Below are 24,894 nucleotides of genomic sequence, written 5' to 3' on the forward strand. Positions count from 1 at the left end.
CCCCCACATGTGAGGTATCGGTGTACTCAGGAGAAATTGCCCAACAAAATTTAGGATCCATTTTATCCTGTTGCCCATGTGAAAATGAAAAAATTGAGGCTAAAATAATTTTTTTGTGAAAAAAAAAGTACTTTTTCATTTTTACGGATCAATTTGTGAAGCACCTGGGGGTTTAAAGTGCTCACTATGCTTCTAGATAAGTTCCTTTGGGGGTCTAGTTTCCAAAATGGGGTCACTTGTCGGGGAGCTCCAATGTTTAGGCACACGGGGGCTCTCCAAACGCGACATGGTGTCCGCTAAAGATTGGAGCCAATTTTTCATTGAAAAAGTCAAATGGCGCTCCTTCCCTTCCGAGCCCTGCCGTGCGCCCAAACAGTGGTTTACCCCCACATGTGAGGTATCAGCGTTCTCAGGACAACTTGGACAACAACGTCCGTGGTCCAGTTTCTCCTTTTACCCTTGGGAAAATAAAAAATTGTTGCTAAAAGATCATTTTTGTGACTAAAAAGTTAAATGTTCATTTTTTATTTCCATGTTGCTTCTGCTGCTGTGAAAGACCTGAAGGGTTAATAAACTTCTTGAATGTGGTTTTGAGCACCTTGAGGGGTGCAGTTTTTAGAATGGTGTCACTTTTGGGTATTTTCAGCCATATAGAACCCTCAAACTGACTTCAAATGTGAGGTGGTCCCTAAAAAAAATGGTTTTGTTAATTTTGTTGTAAAAATGAGAAATCACTGGTTAAATTTTAACCCTTATAACTTCCTAGCAAAAAAAAAATTTGTTTCCAAAATTGTGCTGATGTAAAGTAGACATGTGGGAAATGTTATTTATTAACTATTTTGTGTCACATAACTCTCTGGTTTAACAGAATTAAAATTCAAAATGTGAAAATTGCGAAATTTTCAAAATTTTTGCCAAATTTCCGTTTTTTTCACAAATAAACTCAGAAATTATCGACCTAAATTTACCACTAACATGAAGCCCAATATGTCACGAAAAAACAGTCTCAGAATCGCTAGGATCCGTTGAAGCGTTCCTGAGTTATTACCTCATAAAGGGACACTGGTCAGAATTGCAAAAAACGGCAAGGTCATTAAGGCCAAAATAGGCTGGGGTTAAAACCTCCAGTTCAAATACCGAGCACTTTCCTTAATCTTGATTTGACAACACTCACTTTGCATTCGTCCAATAATCACTGACTCTAGTGGAGCCCAGGAGCACGCACACCGTGTAAGTGCAAACATGCACCCTGTGTGAGTGCAAAAATCCTAATATTCCTGGCTACTATTTGCAGCCATCACTCGCTAGACTTATACATTCAGAAGTGTAGTAAATGAGCAAGTTCAGAGAGGGGAGGAGTCAGGAATCAGAACTCACACACACCGACACTGTATGTGCACTAATGCGGATTGAGTTCAGGCAGTGCTCGCACTAGACAAATGAGCACTGTCAGGATGTGACGGTGCACTGAGCCCTTGGTCAAGCCAAGAGTGCTCCAAATCAAACACATTTATACATATATAAGTTGATTTCTCTGCCACTAAAATATTAAAGGGAACCTGTCACCCCCAAAATCGAAGGTGAGCTAAGCCCACCAGCATCAGGGGCTTATGTAAAGCATTCTGGAATGCTGTAGATAAGCCCCCGATGTATCCTGAAAGATTAGTAAAAGAGGTTAGATTATACTCACCCAGGGGCTGTCCCAGTACGATGGTTGTCCGGTCCGGGGCCTCCCATCTTCATAGGATGATGTCCTCTTCTTGTATTCACGCTGCGGCTCCGGCGCAGGCATACTTTGTCTGCCCTGCTGAGGGCAGAGCAAAGTACTGCAGTGCGCAGGCGCCGGGCCAATCTGACCTTTCCCGGCACCTGCGCACCGCAGTACTTTGCTCTGCCCTCAACAGGCAGACAAAGTACGCATGAGCCGCAGCGTGACTACAAGAAGAGGACGTCATCGTAAGAAGATGGGAGGCCCCGGACCGGACCGTGACGCCTATCGGACCGGACCGCAGCGGGACCGCCCCTGGGTGAGTATAATCTAACCTCTTTTTCTCATCTTTCAGGATACATCGGGGGCTTATCTACAGTATTCCAGAATGCTGTAGATAAGCCCCTGATGCTGGTGGGCTTAGCTCATCTTCGATTTTGGGGGTGACAGGTTCCCTTTTAATTTTGACAATCAGTGTATTCAGTACATACAATAGTCATAATGATAAAAATGTGCAAATTGCTGTGGCAGTTATTTAAGTAAAGACTGATACTTTATGCTTCTGTCATAAAGATAAGCTCCCCAAATCATTCATATGGTTATGTAGCTCTTTGAAAAGGAAAATGATCATCATTTGGCTTTTCCAGAACCCATGACAGCACCATTGAAAGAGGGAATTGTGTCCCAGAGCTGGACAGGAGGACTAGAACAGTTATAAAGACCACAACCCTCCTCCAGTGGATTACAGGGCCGGTGCCTGAGGAACTGACCATATAATTATACCCAAAATAGATTCCATTATCATCAATATAAATGTTTTAGCCAAACCTGAACAAGAAAAGGAAGACCGCAACCCTACACCAACCACAAGCCAAAAAGAGGGAATTGGAAGGGTGTTGTCATGATCCGGTCTGGGTTTTGTTTCTTGCTATTCTCTCCCCGGTCTGGTCAAGCAGGGATTAACTGTCCTCTGCCTCGTTCTGGGATCTGTTTGGCTATTTCTGCCTGCTGTTGTCTGCAGGCAGTGTCAGTTATAGTTCCTGCCCAGGCTTGAGCTGCTGACCCCGTTACACCTTGATATGTTCTCTGCCTATTTGCTCAGTCCCTGTGCTTTCCCACTCCTGCTACCCCGCTTGACTTAGTGTTTGTTCCCCGTGCTCTGACCTCCTGGTATCTGATCCGGCTTGACCTCTGACTCGTTTGTCTGTCTCACGTCTCTGGCATTCCTGTTCCTGTCTGGTTTTGACTTTTCTGGCTTGCATCTGACCATGTTTGTTCCTGTTTCCTCTGGTGTTGCGTTTCCTGTCCTTTACTGACTCGGCTTGTCTGACCACTCTCTTGTCACCTAGTGGCGTGTGCGCTGCTGCACTGTGGTGCTGCACTGTGAGAGCAACCTTTCTTCCTCCACCAGCTCCCCCTGGTGGAGGCTGTGCATACTGCGCTGCGGCAGCATTACAGGTGTACTAATAGGCTTTGGAAAATCAAATTACTGGTTACAAATTATGCTTTTTTCCTTTGCCCATAACAGCATCAGAGAGAGATTTACAGAGAAAAAGCACACTTAGGGAGTAACCACCATTTGTGATAATTTGTTGAAAGCAAAGATCTGTAAAAAATTATAGTCCACTACATAGTGTTTATGAAAAACTAGGGTGATGAACAAGAATCAGTTCTACAGTATTCTCAAATGAAACAGTGGCTATTATTAAACGGGAAGGACCCAGAACTATGGTGGTAGGTATCTTTAATCCTACCTGAGGAACCTTATCTGTAAAATTGTAAGCTGGGGCAAAATATATCTCGGTCCACCTATCAACATAAGAAGTCGACTTCCTCAATTTTGAGGTGAGGTGAGAAATATATACATAAATAGGAACACACACATTTGTACATTACGGCATATGTACATACACAAATATGGCAAAATGTCACCAGATAGCTGGAGAAAGTAAACTTTTGTTCTAGTACTTAAAAAGGGAAAACAATTTCATTATACCTGAAAACCTTAGAACAGCTTTAACAGATAAGTCAAGGTCTGGTTTGATTTTTTTACATGTCCAACTTACCATACCAACTCATTTTACCAGTCTTTATTCAGATTTGACCATCTCACAACTCCAAGTAGGAGTATAGACTGAGAATTTTTTACGCATATTTTTCCACTCAAAGCTGTATAAGCATGAATTCTTATTGGATGAAGCAGTTCGGATGATGTGTATTTGTGTAACGAGAGAGGGTATGGCCTAAATATATCAACACCCATTATCAAGGTTTGCATAATTATTGTGCAGCTTGTTTTCCTCTGGCAAAATGGTCCAAAAGAGTAATGTATCTGACTCTGAAAAGAGGGATGCAGCACTCTTGAAACTGTTAAAGAATATTGGTGGGTGATCACAGAACCAGAAAAAGTATTGTGGCAAATAGTCAACAGGGACACACCTTAAAATGTGTTGAAAAGAAGAACTACTGACAGATTTGAGAACATTGTAACATGAAGTGACCAGGAAGCCATTATCCTCGAGTGTTGCAGAAGAAGACAGATTTTTCAAAGGTTTTATGGACTGATGAGATGAAAGTGAAACCATACATCTCATACAGTGTAATAACATCCAAACAAGTCAGTAATATATAATCCAGACAAAGTAAATGAGGACTTGGGAACGTTAAAGAAAGAAAATCTTTAGCCGTGTCCCTGGATCCCAGTTTTAGTTTTGTTGAAGTTTTATCGATAGGAAGGAAGATGAGAGATGGCAAAACAAGGGGAGAGGAGGAAAGTAAAAAAAACACTAATTAAAGCTGGTCAGGAAACAGAAGTCAAGATATGAATACAGTGTACATTTCAGTCTAGCTGTCTTTTGTGACCAAATAAACAAGTTTTGAATCTTGGTGATAGTTTTAAAGAATGGGGAGGGAATTTTGCTGGGAAGAGATTGCAAAGGTAGAGGATTCTTGGGAGGATATTCATTTTGACCATGTGAAAGTAGATTTGCAACATTTATCATAACCCGCTCAGATAGTTATAAAGCTCATTGACATTGATAATGTAGAGAGACTTATTCCTAAATAATTTAAAGCTTCAGAGGACTTTCTTAAACTAAAGGAACTCTTCAGATCATTAACAAGAGAGGGCTGAAGGTTAACAATAGTTTCTGTCTTAGAAATGCTTCAGACGTAAAGTTGGAAAGTTAAGAATATATCCGAAATTCACACATGAAATTAGGGAGAAAATTTCTTGCTTTAGATGCAAAAAGCAGCAGATCACCTGCATAGGCGGCTATTTTATGTGTAGCATGTTGAGTTTTAATAGATGTCTGTGTCAGTAATTACATGCCAGAGGAAGGGCTGAATAGTTAAAATGAAAATGAGGGGTGAAAGAGGGCAACCATAGTAGGCAACATTACCAATATTGAGAGCGTCCGACAGGATGCTGTTCACAAAAGTCCTAGCAGAAGGGGATGAGTGTAGACATAAAATCCATTAGAGCATCTTGTTTTCTAAGCCTAAATGTGTTGTTAATGTTTCCTCTAGGAAAGTCCAGTTTACCCTATAGAATGCTTTCTCAGCATCTGTGGCCAAAAGTATCAGAGGCATATTGGCTGACTTCGCTTTATATATTAGATTAATTGCTTTGGTAGTGATTTACCAAGCCTCACAACCTGCTTTGAAACCAGATTGGTCCAAGTGAACAACATCCTGTAGCAAATGGAATAATCTGGAGGTAAGAATTTTAGCAAAGTGTTTAAAGGGAACCTGTCAACAGAGTTATGCTGAGTATCCAACAGATACTGTCAGGTTGGCGCCATTATACTGATTAAAATGATACCTTGGTTGAAGAAATCAGTCTTGTGGTTGTTGTTTAATCTTTTTATTTTCAGTTTTGAGTTAACCTGCTGACAGGTTCCCTTTAATATCCAAGTTTAAAAGGGAGATGGGTCAGTAGTAGCTAGAGCACTGTGATGGGCCTTTCTCAAGTTTGTGAATTACAGAAATATGGGCCCTAAGGGTATCCCTTGGAGGTGGAGAGTCTTTTGACAAAGAGTTGAAGAAGAACAATACATGAGGAACTAAGTTTATCATCAGTATTATAATAATGAAAAGGGAGACCGTGCGGCACTGGTGCTTTACTTGTTTTGGACCTAGAGATTGCAAAAGCAACTTCTTGTTATGAGGTAAATTCTTCAAGGATAGTGGTATCCTCACAATGAAGGATGGGAAATGTCAGGATCACACTCAGTCGGAGAAGCCTTTGGAAGTGGGGAATCACCAGAAATAATACACAAGACACGTCTTGTATAGTGTATCACTGGGAAGTCTCTGAAGCACGCCTGCCTTCAAGGTGCTATCCCTTCTTTATATAGTTGTATCGGTAGGTTCAGTGGTTATACAAGTTTTGCATGTTTAAACAAAGAGACAAAACAGGAAAGAAAGAAAAAACAGTTTAGTGGGCGGCAGTTTCACAACAAACAGTACAAAGGCAATTCCACAGACAAGAAAAACAGGATTTCATACTATAGCTAAAATGTCCTTGAATGGACAGGTCAATATTTATCACAAATTCTTTTTTGTGGTTCATTGAGGTAACCATTTTTGTTCTGCTCTTCACAGGAAGAACCCTAGGCATTGATGTAGTTTTGAGTCCACAAGCGATTATCAGAAGAGAGAGGCGGAATTTTTACTATCAATATTGTAGAGAGAAGCATATTAGCTTTGGAAGAAAGAGGCAATTTCCATAGTCGTACACGTGTAGAGGATGGAGTAGTAATCTCAGAGATGTATGTTTTTGTTCTTTGAAATCTCAGTGCTCTCGCCAGCAGTTTACTACATTTGTTGACATTCATAATAGTGTCTTTTACATCTGGCAAGAAACCCTTTCGCATTTTTGTAAAGAAGGGCATGTAATGCTTCTCAAAGTCTAAGAAACAAATTTTCAAGGTCATCTGTAGAGGTTTGTTTATTGCGGGTTTCAAGGATTTATTAATTGATACAGAAAGGAAGAAGTCTCCATTTGTCTCTTTCTTCAGTCCCATGTTGTATAAACACACGTCTGATTACACATATACAGTCATGGCCAAAAGTATTGACACCCCTGCAATTCTGTCAGATAATACTCAGTTTCTTCCTGAAAATGATTGCAAACACAAATTCTTTGGTATTATTATCTTCATTTAATTTGTCTTAAATGAAAAAACACAAAAAGAATTGTCCTAAAGCCAAATTGGATATAATTCCACACCAAACATAAAAAAGGGGGTGGACAAAAGTATTGGCACTGTTTGAAAAATCATGTGATGCTTCTCTAATTTGTGTAATTAACAGCACCTATAACTTACCTGTGGCACCTAACAGGTGTTGGCAATAACTAAATCACACTTGCAGCCAGTTGACATGGATTAAAGTTGACTCAACCTCTGTCCTGTGTCCTTGTGTGTACCACATTGAGCATGGAGAAAAGAAAGAAGACCAAAGAACTGTCTGAGGACTTGAGAAACCAAATTGTGAGGAAGCATGAGCAATCTCAAGGCTACAAGTCCATCTCCAAAGACCTGAATGTTCCTGTGTCTATCGTGCGCAGTGTAATCAAGAAGTTTAAAGCCCATGGCACTGTGGCTAACCTCCCTAGTGTGGACGGAAAAGAAAAATTTACAAGAGATTTCAACGCAAGATTGTGCGGATGTTGGATAAAGAACCTCGACTAACATCCAAACAAGTTCAAGCTGCCCTGCAGTCCGAGGGTACAACAGTGTCAACCCGTACTATCCGTCGGCGTATGAATGAAAAGGGACTGTATGGTAGGAGACCCAGGAAGACCCCACTTCTTACCCCGAGACATAAAAAAGCCAGGCTGGAGTTTGCCAAAACTTACCTGAAAAAGCCTAAAACGTTTTGGAAGAATGTTCTGACCGTGTGCATGGCATTATGAAGTCTGAAGACTACCAACAAATTTTGCAGCATAATGTAGGGCCCAGTGTGAGAAAGCTGGGTCTCCCTCAGAGGTCATGGGTCTTCCAGCAGGACAATGGCCCAAAACACACTTCAAAAAGCACTAGAAAATGGTTTGAGAGACAGCACTGGAGACTTCTAAGGTGGCCAGCAATGAGTCTAGACCTGAATCCCATAGAACACCTGTGGAGAGATCTAAAAATGGCAGTTTGGAGAAGGCACCCTTCAAATATCAGGGACCTGGAGCAGTTTGCCAATGAAGAAAGGTCTAAAATTCCAGCAGAGCATTGTAAGAAACTCATTGATGGTTACCGGAAGCAGTTGGTCGCAGTTATTTTGGCTAAAGGTTGTGCAACCAAGTATTAGGCTGAGGGTGCCAATACTTTTGTCTGGCCCATTTTTGAAGTTTTGTGTGAAATGATCAATGTTTTGCTTTTTGCTTCATTCTCTTTTGTGTTTTTTCATTTAAGACAAATTAAATAAAGATAATAATACCAAAGAATTTGTGTTTGCAATCATTTTCAGGAAGAAACTGAGTATTATCTGACAGAATTTCAGGGGTGTGAATACTTTTGGCCATGACTGTATGTGCTTCCCAAATTGTAGACGGAGATGTGTCAGCAATGTCAGTGACTCTTGTTGGACCAGATGGATGGGCCCATGGCTATATCCGTAATCGCCACAGACATCTGCTTCAACTCAGAAGATCTCTATCTGCGCATGCGCAGCCCCTGGCGGCCATTTTGCCGGAGTCCACCGCACAGGAAGAAACCCATGGAACTGCCAGGGGCTCCACCGGAGACCAGCATGAGCACCACTAGGCAGCACCGCCCGACACCCCCACAGCGCATGACACCCCCACGGCGCCAGGCATCGCCAGCAGCGCCGGACACCCCCGTAGCACCGGAGACACCCGCAGCTAATGCCACAGCAGGTACCTGGAACAGAGTGCATCTTTCTATTTGGAGGACCCAGTATGTGTTTTTTTTACTATGCGACATGGACAGGTTATCAATTTCAATGAGAACTGTGGTGACTCTTTGGTGTAATAAACCATTGCCTGGATTCACTCCCAGATTGCAGCTGACAGCAGGGGGCAGCCTCTGGGCATATGTATCACTGTAAGTAAGTGTTATGCAGGTGTTGAAAAACGCTGTAACGTAACAGTGTTTGTTACTGGGAAGCGGTGTGCCACATATTGGAACATCCCTCATCCCATCTTGCCTCCTCCAGCAACGACCATGGGACCATGCTTCACCCCAGCCATCACCCAATAAGACGCATGGATTATAAGAAGCATCACCAAAAAAAATTCTATTTTTTTCCTCAAAATTTGGGGGCCATCTTATAATCCGGAGCTTCTTATAATCTGAAAAATACGGTATACATTTAGAGATAATTAAGAGACTATATTTTATGTTTTAATAGATCTAATTCATTACTTTAACACAATTCAGTCATGGAGATCGGCAGACAAATCCAAACCCATATCCAATTTATTCTCTGGAAAAAGACAGCGAAAATCCAACTGAATGACGATTAAACATAACATTTAAGATGCAGAACCACTAAGAAGGAAACTGGACAAATGACTACAGTATATGTACAAGAGTACCCTTAGTATACTCCTTACAGAAGCATGTAACACAGGGAGACAACCTTTTTTTAGAATATTTATATGACAAGTCCCAAATTATAGTAAAAAGTAAAATTAAAAAAAACACCTAATGGATTTCTCATCTTATTTTTGCGTAAAGGTGAGAACGGTCTTACTTCAGTTTTTCCAAAAGTTATTTATCTTACCAAGGATAACCTTCAGAAAAAGTGCTTGACTGTAAGAAGCTTTAATTCATCCATTGATTCCTACACTCCTCAGCATTACAGCAGACTAGCACGTTCTCTGACTCCAAATTAAGAACATAAACTGCTCTCTCCAGATTTGGTTTCAGTTTGCTCATTGACAGGACTTTGATAGACTTCAGCGTATTTTCCTATCCTATTTCTCATGCAAATATTTCGTTGACAGAGGATAGCAAACAAATTAACCCATATTGAAGGGCAGTGGCGGATTATAATGAGGTCAGTCTGGGCGGCGCCTGCATCGGGCCCCGTCTCATTTGCTCACTGGGCCCCTACCGGCGCTGCGACAGTTTAACGCTATTGACGTGTGTGCGCGCGCCCGCACGTCAATAGTTAACAGCCGCCAGCTAATCGGAGGCTGGCAGCTGACATTAGCCGCAGCGCGCATGTTGCCGGCATCTGATGTCATTGTCATTGTCGGCGAGTGTGCGCTTCAGCTGCGAGAAGGGAGCTTCGCCGAAGGAGCTCGGACAGGTGAGGAGAACTCGTTTTTTTGTTTTTTTTATTGCGAACGGCAATCCGGGGGGCCCGGGCCAGAATGCTGGACACTGGGGGCAGAGATGCTGGACACACTGGGGCAGAGATGCTGGACACACTGGGGGCAATATGCTGGACCCACTGAGGGCAATATGCTGGACACACTGGAGGCAATATGCTGGACACACTGGAGGCAATATGCTGGACTCACTTGGGGGCAGGATGCTGGATACACTGGGGGCAATATGCTGGACACACTGGGGGCAATATGCTGAACACACTGGGGGCAGGATGCTGGACACACTGGGGGCAATATGCTGGACACACTGGGTGCAGATTGCTGGACACACTGGGGGCAATATGCTGGACACACTGGGGCAGGATACTGGACACACTGGGGGCAATATGCTGGACACACTGGTGCAGATTGCTGGACACACTGGGGTCAATATGCTGGAGACACTGGGGCAGATTGCTGGACACACTGAGGGCAATATGCTGGAGACACTGGGGCAGATTGCTGGACAAACTGGGGGCAGTATGCTGGACACACTGGGGCAGAATGCTGGACACACTGGGGGCAGAATGCTGGAGACACTGGGGCAATATGCTGGACACACTGGGGGCAATATGCTGGACGCACTGGGGCAGATTGCTGGACATACAGGGGGCAATATGCTGGAGACGCTGGGGCAGATTGCTGGACAAACTGGGGGCAATATGCTGGAGAAACGGGCAGATTGCTGGACACACTGGGGGCAATATGCTGGACACACTGGTGGCAATATGCTGGACACACTGGGGCAGATTGCTGGACACACTGGGGGCAATATGCTGGAGACACTGGGGCAGATTGCTAGACACACTGGGGGCAATATGCTGGAGACACTGGGGCAGATTGCTGGACAAACTGGGGGCAATATGCTGGACACACTGGGGCAGAATGCCTGACCCACTGGGGGCAATATGCTGGAGACACTGGGGCAGATTGCTGGACACACTGGGGGCAATATGCTGGAGACACTGGGGCAGATTGTTGGACACACTGGGGGCAATATGCTGGACGCACTGGTGGCAATATGCTGGACACACTGGGGCAGATTGCTGGACATACAGGGGGCAATATGCTGGAGACGCTGGGGCAGATTGCTGGACAAACTGGGGGCAATATGCTGGAGACACTGGGGCAGATTGCTGGACACACTGGGGGCAATATGCTGGACACACTCTTGGCAATATGCTGGACACACTGGGGCAGATTGCTGGACACACTGGGGGCAATATGCTGGAGACACTGGGGCAGATTGCTAGACACACTGGGGGCAATATGCTGGAGACACTGGGGCAGATTGCTGGACAAACTGGGGGCAATATGCTGGACACACTGGGGCAGAATGCCTGACCCACTGGGGGCAATATGCTGGAGACACTGGGGCAGATTGCTGGACACACTGGGGGCAATATGCTGGAGACACTGGGGCAGATTGCTGGACACACTGGGGGCAATATGCTGGAGACACTGGGGAAGATTGCTGGACAAACTGGGGGCAATATGCTGGACACACTGGGGCAGAATGCCTGACACACTGGGGGAGATTGCTGGACACACGGGGGGCAGAATGCTGGACAAAGTGGGGGCAATATGCTGGACACACTGGGGGTAGGATGCTGGACACACTGGGGGCAGGATGCTGGACATTGGTGGCAGTGATGCTGGACACAGGGGGCAGAGATGCTGGACACCCTGGGGGCAGGACTGGAGACATGGGCAGAATGTAGATACGGGGCATGATTGGAGACACGGGGCAGAATGAAAGACATGGGGCGGGATTGGAGACAGATCATGCAGGATCATTGGGCAGGATGGATACGATGGAGACTGATGGGGCAGGATGGGGAGATCATATGGGCAAGATGGATACTCATGAGGGCAGCATGGGGGAACATATGGCTGGAGCCAGGAATGAGATACACGGGGCCAGGATAGGGGATATTATTATTACCATAGGGGCTAATTAAGGGATATTATTACTGCAGTGATGTATTTATTTTACTTTTGAGGACACTATTTTAAATGGGGGGGCGGTCCTGTTACTGTGCAGAGTGACACTATGTCACCTTTTTTTCTTCATGTGGTGTAATGTAGAAGTTGGGAAAAATTAAGTAATGTGTTCTACAAGCGGAGCTCGAGATAACTGTGTTCTTTCCTGCAGAGACGAGTCTTGGCTGAATGAAGTGATGGCGGTCTGTGTTGGATGAAAGATGAAGGACTTCACCTAGAGACGTCACTGGTGAGTCAGTGTTACCTATACACTGACACTATACACTGTATACTATATACTGAACTGAAGGGTAAATTGACTAGATCAATGGATGTTTGACAGGTTATAGTTTCACACAGCAACTATTTTTCTGGAATAATCTGGTTCAGGTATATGATGACCCCGTCACATGACCGGGGGGCCCACAGTGTCTGAACAGCTCGGGGCCCTGGCTACCCTTAATGCACCCCTGTTGAAGGGTATAGATTGGTTGGAAGACTCCTCAGTGTCTGATTGCGCCACATCGGTCTCATGCAATCCTTCATGATCCAGGAACGAAAACTAATGTCTCAACACACGAGACGTTGACCCAAAGGCATGAGGCAGCAGACTAAGCCATTGGGCAGCAGGCCAAGTCTAGCTATGAGGATGAGGCAGCTGGCAAAGGCCTTATTCTGCTTGACTGATGGCTCACTGAATTGAGTACACAGCTAGGTAGGGTATTGGCAGGGAAGGCAGAGGCTAAGGAGGAGCTCCGTTCATGCACATTCAATAGTAGTTCAGCCTCACCTGCATATAGAGTAACGCGTGGTTTTATTTTTTGTTTAATAAAAGGAACAAATTAGCTCATCTTTCAAAGAGCTACATGATCATATAAGGAGTTTTTTTGGAAGGAGTAGAGTTGATTATCATGAGAGATTATCATGAAAGATTCCCTTTAATGAAGATAATTGACTTTTCTTTGCAGTTCGTGGTTTTGTGGTCGTCCAGGCAAATCGAAAGCCCCCATACTCTTCTTTTATGGCAATCTATTCCTTTGGGGCTACCCTACATACATTTTTAAGGTAATGTTATTTTAACAGTTGTGCCCTATAGTGTCTATATTGTGTTTTAACCTCTCATTAACATGTGACATACAGTTACATAGCATCTACCCCAAAGTGGTATCAATAAAAACGTCAACTCAGGGAGCAAATACTGAACCCCATATCCTGAAAATTTAAAATGTTATGGGTCTCGAAAAAAGGCTACACGAGCAAAAAAATGTTTTACAAATTTATATTTTTGTCGCCACTTAAGTAAAAAGAACTATGTTTCTTTGGTATTTCCCTAATCATACTGACCTGTAGAATCATATTGCCATGTCATTTTTACCATATAGTGAACATCATAAATTAAACAAAAAAACACATTTGTGTAATTGCACATTTTTTGCAATTTTGCTGCACTTGGAATTTGTTTCCAGTACATCACATGATAAAATTAATGGTGTAGTTCAAAAGTACAACTCATCCTGCAAAAGAACTAGCACTCATATAGATACATCAATCGAAAAATAAAAAAAATGTATGGCTCTCAGAAGAAGATGAAAAAGCAAGAACGCAAAAACAAAAATGGCCATGTCAGGAAAGAGTCAAAATAATTTACAATTAAAGGTAAATAAACATTTATCTTAAAAATTCACAAATGTACTGTACTATTCTTGATTGTGATGTACAGTCAAAACCAGAAGTTTACATACCCTATCTAAAAAGACATGTATGCATGTTTTTCTCAATATCTGCCCCTCAAAAACATTTCTAGAATTCGACCTTTTCTTACTTTCGACTCTGCAAAAACTCTTACTGTTACACTTATTCATTCTCGTCTGGACTTTTGTAACTCTCTACTAATCGGCCTCCCTCTTACCAAACTCTCCCCTCTCCAATCTGTCCTGAATGCTGCAGCCAGGATCATATTCCTCACCAACCATTACACCGATGCCTCTACCTTGTGCCAGTCATTACACTGGCTACCCATCCACTCCAGAATTCAGTACAAACATATTATCCTCACCAGCAAAGCACTCCATGGCTCAGCTCCACCCAACATCTCTTCCCTGGTCTCAGCCTACCACCCTACCCGTGCCCTTCGTTCTGCTAATGACCTGAGGTTAACATCCTCAATAATCAGAAACTCCCACTCCCGTCTCAAGACTTTTCACGTGTCAATTCTTTGGAATGCACTACCCAGGTTAATACGATTAATCCCCACAGTTTTAAGCGTTCCCTAAAAACGCATTTGTTCAGACTGGCCTACCGCCTCAATGCATTAACCTTACTATCCCTGTGTGGCCCATTCAAAAAACTTAAACCATATTCAGGTTCCTTGCATCATGTTCTCATACGCTTTATGCATTTAATAGCCCTCTGTGTCTGTACTGTTACATACTTACGTTGAAAACCAGTTCATGCAGCATTACATGAACACCCGATCCTTACACTATGGCTGGTCCGAAATAACCAAAGCAGTTGTTACCATCCACCTCTCGTGTCTCCCCTTTTCCCTCATAGTTTGTAAGCTTGCGAGCAGGGCCCTCATTCCTCTTGGTATCTGTTTTGATCTGTGTTTATTGTTATGCTGTAATGTCTATTGTCTGTACAAGTCCCCTCTATAATGTAAAGTGTTGGCACTATATAAATAAAAATTATTATTATTATTATCTAACCCAAATGCCAGAATAATGAGAGAGAGAATGTTTTAATGCATTTTTATTTCTTACTGTTTAATGTTTTCAATTTTTGGTTGATGTAACTATGTAAGGGCTTGTTTTTTTGCGCTATGAGACAGTGTGTTTATTGATATCAATTTGGGCTATATACAATGTTTTGATTGCATTTTCTTACATTTTTTTGTTGTTGCAGTGGCTGAAAAAATGCAATTTTGCATTTTGAGTTGTTTTCTCATTACACAGTTTATTGATCAGATTAATTCATTTTATATTTTGATAGATTGGACTTTTTCGTACACAGCGATACTAAATATGTGTATTTTTTACCTCCTCTATTTTAATGGGAGAAAAGAAATTGATTTTAACTTTTATGTGGTTTATTTATTTTTCCCTAACATTTTTTAACTTTTTTCTGTATTTGTTAGTCCTCTTAGGGGATATGAACCTGCGCTCATCCAGTCACTTGTGCTATACACAACTCTGCTACACCTGTGGCTGTTATCACAGCCATCATCTGTCAGCCTGGGAGCCCACATCAAAGTCAGCAATCTGGCATATGATGTACACAGTATGATATATGTCATTAAGGGGTTAATATTACCATCATCAGCAGTGTGGGGAGGGAATTCAGCTCCTGAGCAGCCTCCACATGCAGTCACCACAGCGCTGGACATACAGTTGCATCCATAAGGGTCCTGGGTTCAAATCCTACCAATGACAACATCAGCAAAGAGTTTGTATGTTCTCCCCATGTTTGCGTGGGTTTCCTCCGGGTTCTCCTTTTTTCTCCCACACTCCAAAGACATACTGATAGGGAATCTACATTGTGAGCCTCAATGGGGACAGTGCCAATAATGTCCATAAAGCGCTGTGGAATTAATGGCGCTATATAAGTGAGTAAAATAAATAAGTGAATGAATAAATCACATTTAAAGCCAGTCAGTCACCAGATTTCGCAATACTAACTGCATACATTACTAAATACTGTACATGTTAGACGTAATAATGGTTCAGTATATACTTGGAAAATTCATGTCAGTATGGCTATATAAACTTTTAAAAAAGTGTAACTTATTCTCTGCCCACTTAGTTTGATTAACAGCTCCTCAATGTCTCTCTTGCTGCTGAAATCTTACATTACTTAGTACAAGCTGCAGAGGCTTTTGCCAAGTTAAAATAATAAACTCAGATGTTATTCACCCTGCCTAGTTCCAGCGCTGCTTCTCTGGCACTGCCCCTGTCTTTGCTGACAGTCTGCTGTCACTACAGCACCCATTACTGTAGTTTCAAAGTTCAAGCTGCCATTGGGCTTCACAGTGGGCTGGTTCAGATTCATGCTTGAAGGCGCAGCATCTGTGATCTCACTAAAAGCTTAAAGGGAATCTGTCAACACATTTGACCTATCTAAACTATTAATATGGGTATACAGGTTATAGAATGCTGAGGGAAGTGATACATGTATGCCTCATAGATGCCTTGTTGTGGATCTATAGAATAAGGGCATACTTGGTGATCATTAAGTGTCCAACCGATGGGACCTCTGTTTCTTTCATTGCCAGTAAGACTTCCAGAAATAACCAAAACCTGTACTTACTCCAGCAATCCCATTGACAATGACTGGAGCGGAGCATGGACTCTTTTGGCTTAACTCAATTTGAAGTCTAGAGAGCCCAAGTTTTGCCTGTTTTCAGGATCATTGGGACCCTAAGTGATTGGCAAATTGGGAAATGTCTTGTGAAGTATATGCACTATCTATACCTTTGCAAAGATGAAGAGTCTTAATTGACCACCTTTATTCCCTTTCTGATAAATATTGCACAATGACAGGTAAATGAGCTTTAGGTCACGTTCACATGTTCAGTATTTGGTCAGTATTTCGTAACAGTATTTGAAAGCCACAACCAGAAGTGGGCCAACCGGAGGAAATGTATAATAGAAACACGTCACCACTTCTGTATTTTTTACCCACTCCTGCTTTTGGCTTACAAATAATGAGGTAAAATACTGACCAAACACTGATGGTGTGAACATTGCCTTATTATGGGTGTACTTTGACAACAGCACCTTGTATCTCAGCTCCCTCAAAATAGGACTTTGTGGAAATGAGAATCTGAGATTGGGGTTTATTGTCGTTAAACCTGAATGTTGAATTGCTCACAGGCAATAGGCTATGAGGATGGCCGGTTTCACACATCCAATTTTTTTCCTCATGCATGAATTTATTTATTTTTTTATTTGTTTTTTTTTTTGGTGCTCTATTCTCATTTTTGGTCTGTGTTTTAGTTTTTACAATCCTTATGGCATCCATTTTTCTTGAATGAAAATAAAGGTTTAGATTTCCCCGTTAAACAGTAAAATATGGACAGTACACTGATTATATCCATGTGCAGTCCATTTTATTTTTACTGAACCTCTGATTTGCACTGACAAGTTTGATCCACAACACGGACAAACAAACCACAAAAAGAAGGACATGTGAAAACATTCATTGTAAGCAGTCCATGTTGTATCTGGAAAAATAACAGATAGCACAATACATGTACCAAAATAACTCATCAAAATGAAATGTACGTTTCTATACAAACTATGCGTCAGCATACTGCAATTAATGAATACAGAAATCCCAGTATTTCTTCACACTTTACAAATGTAAAGTACTTATAATTTTATTTTTTGACCAAAGAATGTTATGTGTAAGGAGGTAGAAAATAATTAATTTAACCTCTTTTTCCGACATAACCAGTTTCCATATTTGCGTTATTGTTGCGGTGTTCTGGCAAAAAAAAATTCCCATTTTGGCAGTTTAAATATTTTTCTGCTTACAGTATTTAACCATCAGGTTAATTATTTTATATTTTTTATATTTTGATCTGACTTTTTTTGGATGTGGTGACATCATATATGTGTATTTATTTAATTTAATTTTTCTTATCTTTATTTGTAATGAGGAAAAAAAAGTTGATTCAAACTTTTATGGATTTTTTTTCATTTTTTTAGAACTTTTTTTGAACTTTTTACTGTGTTTGTTAGTCCAATCACGTTAGGGCATTTGAACCTGTGATCATCAATTCACTTGTACTATATACAGCAATATGACAGAGTTGCTGTATTTAGCAAAAACCAAGGTCTCCTTTCAAGCCCAGCCACAGCTTTTAAGGAGCTCAATGTTAACAGACATGGAGGTCTTCAACAGACCCCAAATTGTCATAATAATCCATTTGCGCCCCGCAATAGCTTCCTGGGGGTGCCGATGGGCAACTAGAATGACGTACACCAATGGGAGTGTGCTGTTAATGCCTCAGTCTGAGACTGACAGCGACATTTACAGGTTAATATTCACGGGCAGAGATCTACTCCACCCGTGGCTTTTAGAGGCAGGCCTGGCTATGTGTAACAGCCATTATTTGCCAGGTATGGGACTGGCACACCCCTTGAGCCTGCTCCATACACTCATTATTAACTTGCACTGTACATGTAACGGTGGTTGTTCGTAAGGGGTTTAAAGTAATCTGTCACTGTTTTTGCTAACCAATCTGAGAATAGCATGGTGTCAGGGCTGAGACTCTGATTCCAGCAATGTATCACTTACTGAACTGCTGTGTATTTTTTATATTATCACAGTTTTATCTGATGCACATCTACCAGTTCTCTGAATGCTAAGCTGTGTATAACCCCACCCCCATCACTGATTGGCAGATTTCTGTGTACACTGTGCATAAGCAGAAAGCCGCCAATCAGTAGTGGTTAGACTACCTGGTGGCTGGTTAAGTAATCCTCTAGTGATAATCTCCTGGTGATAAAGAAATTATTTTATCAAAACTACAGCAAGCAGCTCAGTAAATGACACATCACTGGAATCAGAATTTCTGTCTGCATTATGTTGTTTTCAGATTAGGCAGCAAAAACCCGGTGACGGATTTCCTTTAAACAAATGTACCTGATATACTTGCAGTTGAGTTTTCTCCTAATTATGTAGCATATCCCATGTGGTTTTAGAGATTAATGTATTTCAGAATAATGCTGACTAAACACTGTTTCTTGTTCTCTGCCTCTGTACAGATTCTGCCCGTCTTATACAATGCCTTTTGGGAGTGGCATATCATGTTCTTGTCCAGCAATTTATTGATGTGGATCTTTTTCTTAAAAGCTTCCTTGATGGATCCTGGCTTCCTTCCTCAGGACACTGAAGAGTATCACTATGCTGTCAGGCAGGTGCTGTATTATTGGTCTATAGTCTATACCATTGGGGCAACACAGATAAATGTAGTAAACTAATCCATGATGAAAGGTGTCGCATGGGAATGATTCATTTATTCAATGATAAGCACATTTTCACAAGCTGGAAGGTATATAATAAAAGGGTTAGCTAAGCAGAGAAAACACCCTTCAAAAATGCAGCAGTTGGGGCAATTAGCTGTCTGACCTGGGTCCAGCGCTTAGCACCCTGACAAACAGCCATTCTTGCCTTGTAATACAATGGTCGCAGCTGCTTCTACAGCGTGTTCTGGCACATAGAACTCCGAGCAGGACACATAATCATCACCGGGGAAATTGAGTCTTTTTAATGCACTGATTGAATAACCATAATGTACTTTAATATATACCTTGCAACACAAGAATTTATCTAAAGTATGGATTTCATTTTTTGCATACCAGAAAATCACTGATAGTAAAAAGGACACACTGACCAAGCACTGATGAAAAACCCTAATTTTTCATATACATGTGAGTCGCCCACCAGGGCAATGGGGATACTCGGTACCGGGTCCGGTCGCTCTTAAAGGGGATGTCACGGTGGCTGCGACCCGATCCGTGGCCCTGGGCACTCAATTAAAAGAAGAAAGGTCTTTAAAGAGAATTTGGTAATAAAGTCTATTCGTGCCGCCACCTGTGGTTCTCAGTCAGTGGGACCGACGCTGCTTTATGGGGTCCTATGGGGTGATGTTGTTGCAGCAAGATGGTGACGCTTCCCACAGGTGAAGCGGGGTCCCCAGGGCTCCCAAGGTGTATGGCAAGGGTGGTGTAAGCCGGTAAATATGCCATGCAGTTCTGCTCCAGGTCTAAAAAGCAAAACCGGTAGATAAAGTCTTACTCACGCTATCAGTGCGTGGCAATATCAACGAGGGGCATCGGAACAGGTGACAAACTATTTATAATACAGTTCTCAGATAACACTGTCCATTTAAACTGCAAAGGGAACATCAACATAACATATTCACAATATTACTTTCACGCAGGTGAATGTCTCTTTAATTATTCTTCCAGGGCAGGTCCTGGTATGCACAGCTTCCTCACTGGAAAAGTCCATTAGTGTGTGTCACAACTGGTGACTCTGCTGAAAACAGTCCATCATCAGGGGTCTGTGTAGCCTGGCTACACGGGTATGAATGTGCTAGGCTGGGCACCTTTTAACATGAAGGGCATAGTATCCCCGTTCTCCATGGTGCTGGGTAAAAGTTACTTTGTCACCGGGGTACAAATCAGGGTCAGGGTGTCCTCTTAGGAGATGTGACTCAACGTCTCTGCAGTTGACAAATAGCTCTTTATGTATTCCTTGCTCTCTTACAAATCCCCATCCTCTGTCCAAATTAAAGGTTACAACAGTTCCTGACTTTATAGGTCCGTTATTGGTAAGTCTAGCCGTACGGGACTGAGCCTTTGCTAGCAGGTTACATACCTCCGTAGCTTCCCATCTAGCTCTACGTTGTTTCTCCTCTGTGGCCAGTTTCAATATCTGCTGTCTGCAGTAATTTTCTGTTTCAGCTATTTTAACACTATTAGCTGCGGATTGGGCCTCTATTGGGAATCCCATTAAATCCGTTTTAGGGTGCCTCCAATGAATAGTCTCTTTATGTCTGCATACTTTCAAGGGCGATGGTTCGGGTACTATTGGCTCAGTAAGTGCATCTCCCATATCAAGCATACGGTCCCAGGTTACTGTGACTGTTACTGACTGGCCAGGTGATACTGTCGGCAGGGGTGCTAGGGGTCCCACTAGGGTTGCTTCAGCTACCGGGGCAGCTTGCATATCTGTCTCGCCGGTGCCGGTGTCCTTTTCCGCCTCTGTTGGGGTCAGGATCACTGGTTGCAAGGCCTGGTGCTGCGGCGTTGTCATCTCCGATTGTAGCGTCTTGTTTTCTGGCTCCGCTGAGGTCATAGGTGCAGGCTCCGGGTTCTCCGTCGGAGTCGTCTCACTTTCCGGCAGCGCCTTACTTTCTGGTTCCATCAGAATCAAAGATGCGGACTCCAGGTTTGTCGTCGGCGCCGCCATCCTTTCCAGCAGGGCCTTGCTTTCCAGCTCCGCTGGGGCTGTGAGCGCTGGTGCTAGGCTCTGGTGGGTTTCGGTCTTCATTCTGTGGATCAGGGACTCCTTCCATGCGGCCACCGCTGTCATCTGGGTCCGCAGGAGTCGCTGAGCCAGCTCCTCCATCGCTGCGCCGAGGAGCTCCGGGTCCAAGGTAGGCCTCAGGTCCGAGGTTTCTTGCCGCTGTGGACTGGGGACATCTCCATATGTGTCGGTAGGTTCTGGTGGCTCTCCACTGCTGTCCGCCAATGTCTTTACCGGGTAGCGTGCAGCCATGCTGCGGCCATGCTTTCCCGCGTCCTGCTCCATCTCTCGACTTTTCTTCTGGGCAGTACCTTTCCCACTTTCCCGCCAGCCATCTCTGGGGGCGGATCCGTTCTGGTGACGGACATGTTTTGGTGGCATTAAAGTCTCTGGAGGGGGTGGATCCAGCTTTCATTCCGGTTCTCCACCCATGGCAACACATCTTCCTCCTTTATCCACCTCGTGGTGCAACAATGGCGGCCATTAAACATTTTTACACAGTCCATTATAGTCCATGGCGCACAGGACTCATTTCAATGGGTCGGTCCATCTTGTTCGTGACGCCAAAGTTGAATCGGATACTCGGTACCGGGTCCGGTCGCTCTTAAAGGGGATGTCACGGTGGCTGCAACCCAGTCCTTGGCCCTGGGCACTCAACTAAAAGGGAAAGGTCTTTAAAGGGAATTTGGTAGTAAAGTCTATTTGTGACGCCACCTGTGGTTCTCGGTCAGCGTCACCGACGCTGCTTAAAGGAGTCCTCTGGGGTGATGTTGTTGCAGCAAGATGGTGATGCTTCCCACAGGTGAAGCGGGGTCCCCAGGGCTCCCAAGGTGTATGGCAAGGGTGGTGTATGCCGGTAAATAAGTGGAGGACACAGAGTTATTAAGTCTTTACCTGGTTTACTGGTAGGAGCAGTCCACAGTCCAGGATACCAGGCACAGGTGATGGTGTGGTCCGGCCGAAATAGGGGATAATGGCAGCGTTAACAGACTGCGTTGCACCACGTTATGCCGCGGTGTAACGCAGTCCGTCTAACGGACTGCCAGAAAGTAATGTGAACCTGGCCTTATGGTTGCACAACCATGTAACAGCAGCTTGTGGTGATTACGCCTACTGTATATACTGAGGCACTGATCTAGCAATTGCATAATAACAGGAACATTCTGCAAGCTTGACTGTTACGCTACTTGAAGACACAAAAATTAAAGCCTCAACCAAATCAACACACCATCTTTATGTATGCATTCCTGGGAATGTAGCCCACTATACCTCCAAAATTTCAGGTTGATGCCATAGCAGGGTCGGCGTTAGGATGGGGGAGGAGGAAAACTGGGCAATTGTCTAAGGGTCATCCAGCGTTTACAGCATAAACTACATTGATAATGTAGTTTACAAGATAAATACAGATATCTCGGACAGCATTCACCTTTCAAGAGCGTACACTCACTCAAGCGTGTCAGTGCTTGGTCATAGTAAGGGCTCATTCACACATCAGTTTTTTTCACGTAGCAGTGCTATCTATTTTTTTAACAGCTAATACTTGTAAACTATGACAATAAATGGGGCTGTTCACATGCTAGATTTTTTTTCCTCATGTCGAGTGGGCCTAGCAGCATCATGGAGACATATCCAATATATTTGGAGCGCCCCCGTAGGGCTGTGGGGTACTCGGTACCGGGTCCTTCGGTTCTCAAGGGGGATGTCACGGTGGCTGACCCGGTCCGTGGCCCTAGGCACGTCCGTGAAAAAGGGGGGAAAGGTCTTTAAAGGGAAAATGTTCGTGACGCCACCTGTGGTATTCGGTCAGGGTGACCGACACTGCTTTGAGGGGTCCGCAGGGGTGATGTTATAGCAGCTAGATGGTATACCTTCCCACAGGTGAAGTGTTTCCCCAGGGCTTCCCAGTGTGTAGATGGTGGATGGTGAAAGGCGCAGTGAAGATCGAGGACCCAAGGTTGCAGTCTCTTTACCTTTTTACTGAAGGCTTCAACGTCCACAGTCCAGAGCACCAGATCACAGGGCAGGCAGAGTCCGGCCAGTTTGGAGGCAAATCCAGAGTCCCCTTATCCAGGTGGAAATCAGTAGCCTTCATCTAGCGCCTGGGTGTTGTAGTACCTTACTGCTAAGCTTCTCATAAGGTCCTCACAACTGTGGTGGATGTTCTAGATGTTATGTCTCTCTCTGTCCCCCGGATGGATAGGACAAACTCGTATGACTGGTGGCTTGAGGCTGTTTGTAGGGACTCTAGCACGCCCCGGCCTCTGAGGGGTGCCACCGTGCCTCCTGGGTGTAGGTGCGGATAGGTAATGTGCAATTAGCTGTCCTGCCGGTCTCTGGAGTAAGGCGCACATGTCCTTACCCCCTCGGTATCCCGGCTTCCGGATTTTTGCGCCTCAGAAGGAGGCAGCCTGCTCCTGGCTGGTCTCCTCTCTGATATTCTCTCCTGTGCTTTGCTTTCCCGCACACTCTCTGCAATATGTTCCCTTTAGTCTTTTTTTCCAGGAGCTGCAGCACTTCAGGCTCCAGGACTCCACTCCTTCCTTTCCCCCTGTCTTCCTGACAGGAACTGCTCCCTTTCCCTCCAGATCAGGATATTCTTATAGGGGAGTTCACCTTAAACAGGCTTAGAGCTCCCCCTTCTGATCTGGAGTGTGAACATGTTGCATGCATTGTGTTACCTGATAAAGCGATCTCCTTTATTGTCTCCAAACGTAACATCACTGCCCCCTAGAGGAGAATGATATTACTGCAACGACCAGGACCCTGGGGCGCTGCACATTCATCCGAGTTTCAGATCAGAATCGACAATGTAATCTATGGGTCAGTGAAAAAATCTGACAGCATTCAGATGTCATCTGTATTGTGTCCATTTTTCACTAACAGGAGAAAGTGGAGAAACTTTTTATTTTCTCATCAGTGAAAAACTGATGAAACTGTCAGTTTTTCTTGTACATCAAATATACTGACTGAATGAGGCCTAACAGCTGCCAAAATGCCAAGACACCAACATTTTTCAAAATCCGCCACACATTGCGTGCATACTTGGCCTTCCTGTTTATTTTGGGTTGGGGATGGAAAAGGCCAAACATTGTCGTGCTCATCTTGTTCTACTGGACTCAGGGGCCCCATAGCAGCTACAAAGTCCGACCATATGGACTCCTCTGAAGGTGATCCCAGGGCCCAGGGTGATTCTCTTGTTCTCCAGTGAGCCAGTGTGTCCCTGAAATTAAATGAGCACCAACCTTTGAATATCAACAATGTCCACATCAGCAATGACCTAGAACAGGCCTGCTTAGCTAATGAACTGAGCTAAACAACCAGTCCCTTCATACATGATACTAGCACACAGGGAGGAGGAAGCTGCCTGCCATCTGACGCTGTGCTGGAGTGTCACAGTGTGAGGGGAAAACATGAACGTCTCAAATCATGCCACAGCGATGGAAACTGGGCGATCTGTGACGTTTGAAAATTAGATTTTTTTTTCTTTTAAACTGGCACATCACAAAACATCAGATAACTGTTTTAGTTTTAGTAAAGAATAACGTATCTATTTGAAAAAATATTTTTTTTATCCTGCACCAATGTGACATTCAATGTTAGAAATCAACTGATGAATTTTAATAACGCATAATGTTTTCTTTTAGGCTATCAATTTTAATGACTGGAGAAATAGTAAAAACCCTCTAAGCAGACTGTGTCATACCTGCCATCTTGTGAAGCCTTTGCGTTCAAAGCACTGTCGCGTGACAAACCGCTGTGTGTCTCATTTCGATCACTACTGTCCTTACGTCTACAATGATGTCGGTCAGCGCAATAGGTTTGGATGTTC

At 43.6% G+C, this 24,894-nt stretch overlaps 1 protein-coding gene across 4 annotated transcripts in view; it reads left to right on the forward strand.

The window, feature by feature from the left end:
- Positions 1 to 24,894, forward strand: part of LOC143790285 (uncharacterized) — a 213,488-nt gene that overhangs the window by 185,654 nt on the left and 2,940 nt on the right. For 2 of the 4 annotated variants that reach the window (XM_077279104.1, XM_077279105.1), the window contains 3 exons: positions 12,995 to 13,091; positions 18,797 to 18,949; positions 24,710 to 24,882. In XM_077279104.1, the coding sequence (XP_077135219.1) occupies positions 12,995 to 13,091; positions 18,797 to 18,949; positions 24,710 to 24,882 (423 nt within the window). Of the gene's footprint in view, positions 1 to 12,994; positions 13,092 to 18,796; positions 18,950 to 24,709; positions 24,891 to 24,894 lie in introns of those variants that run through there. The other 2 variants (XM_077279107.1, XM_077279106.1) reach the window with 2 other exon arrangements.

The sequence above is a fragment of the Ranitomeya variabilis genome, chromosome 1 (genome assembly GCF_051348905.1).
Source record: "Ranitomeya variabilis isolate aRanVar5 chromosome 1, aRanVar5.hap1, whole genome shotgun sequence".
Taxonomy (NCBI): domain Eukaryota; kingdom Metazoa; phylum Chordata; class Amphibia; order Anura; family Dendrobatidae; genus Ranitomeya; species Ranitomeya variabilis.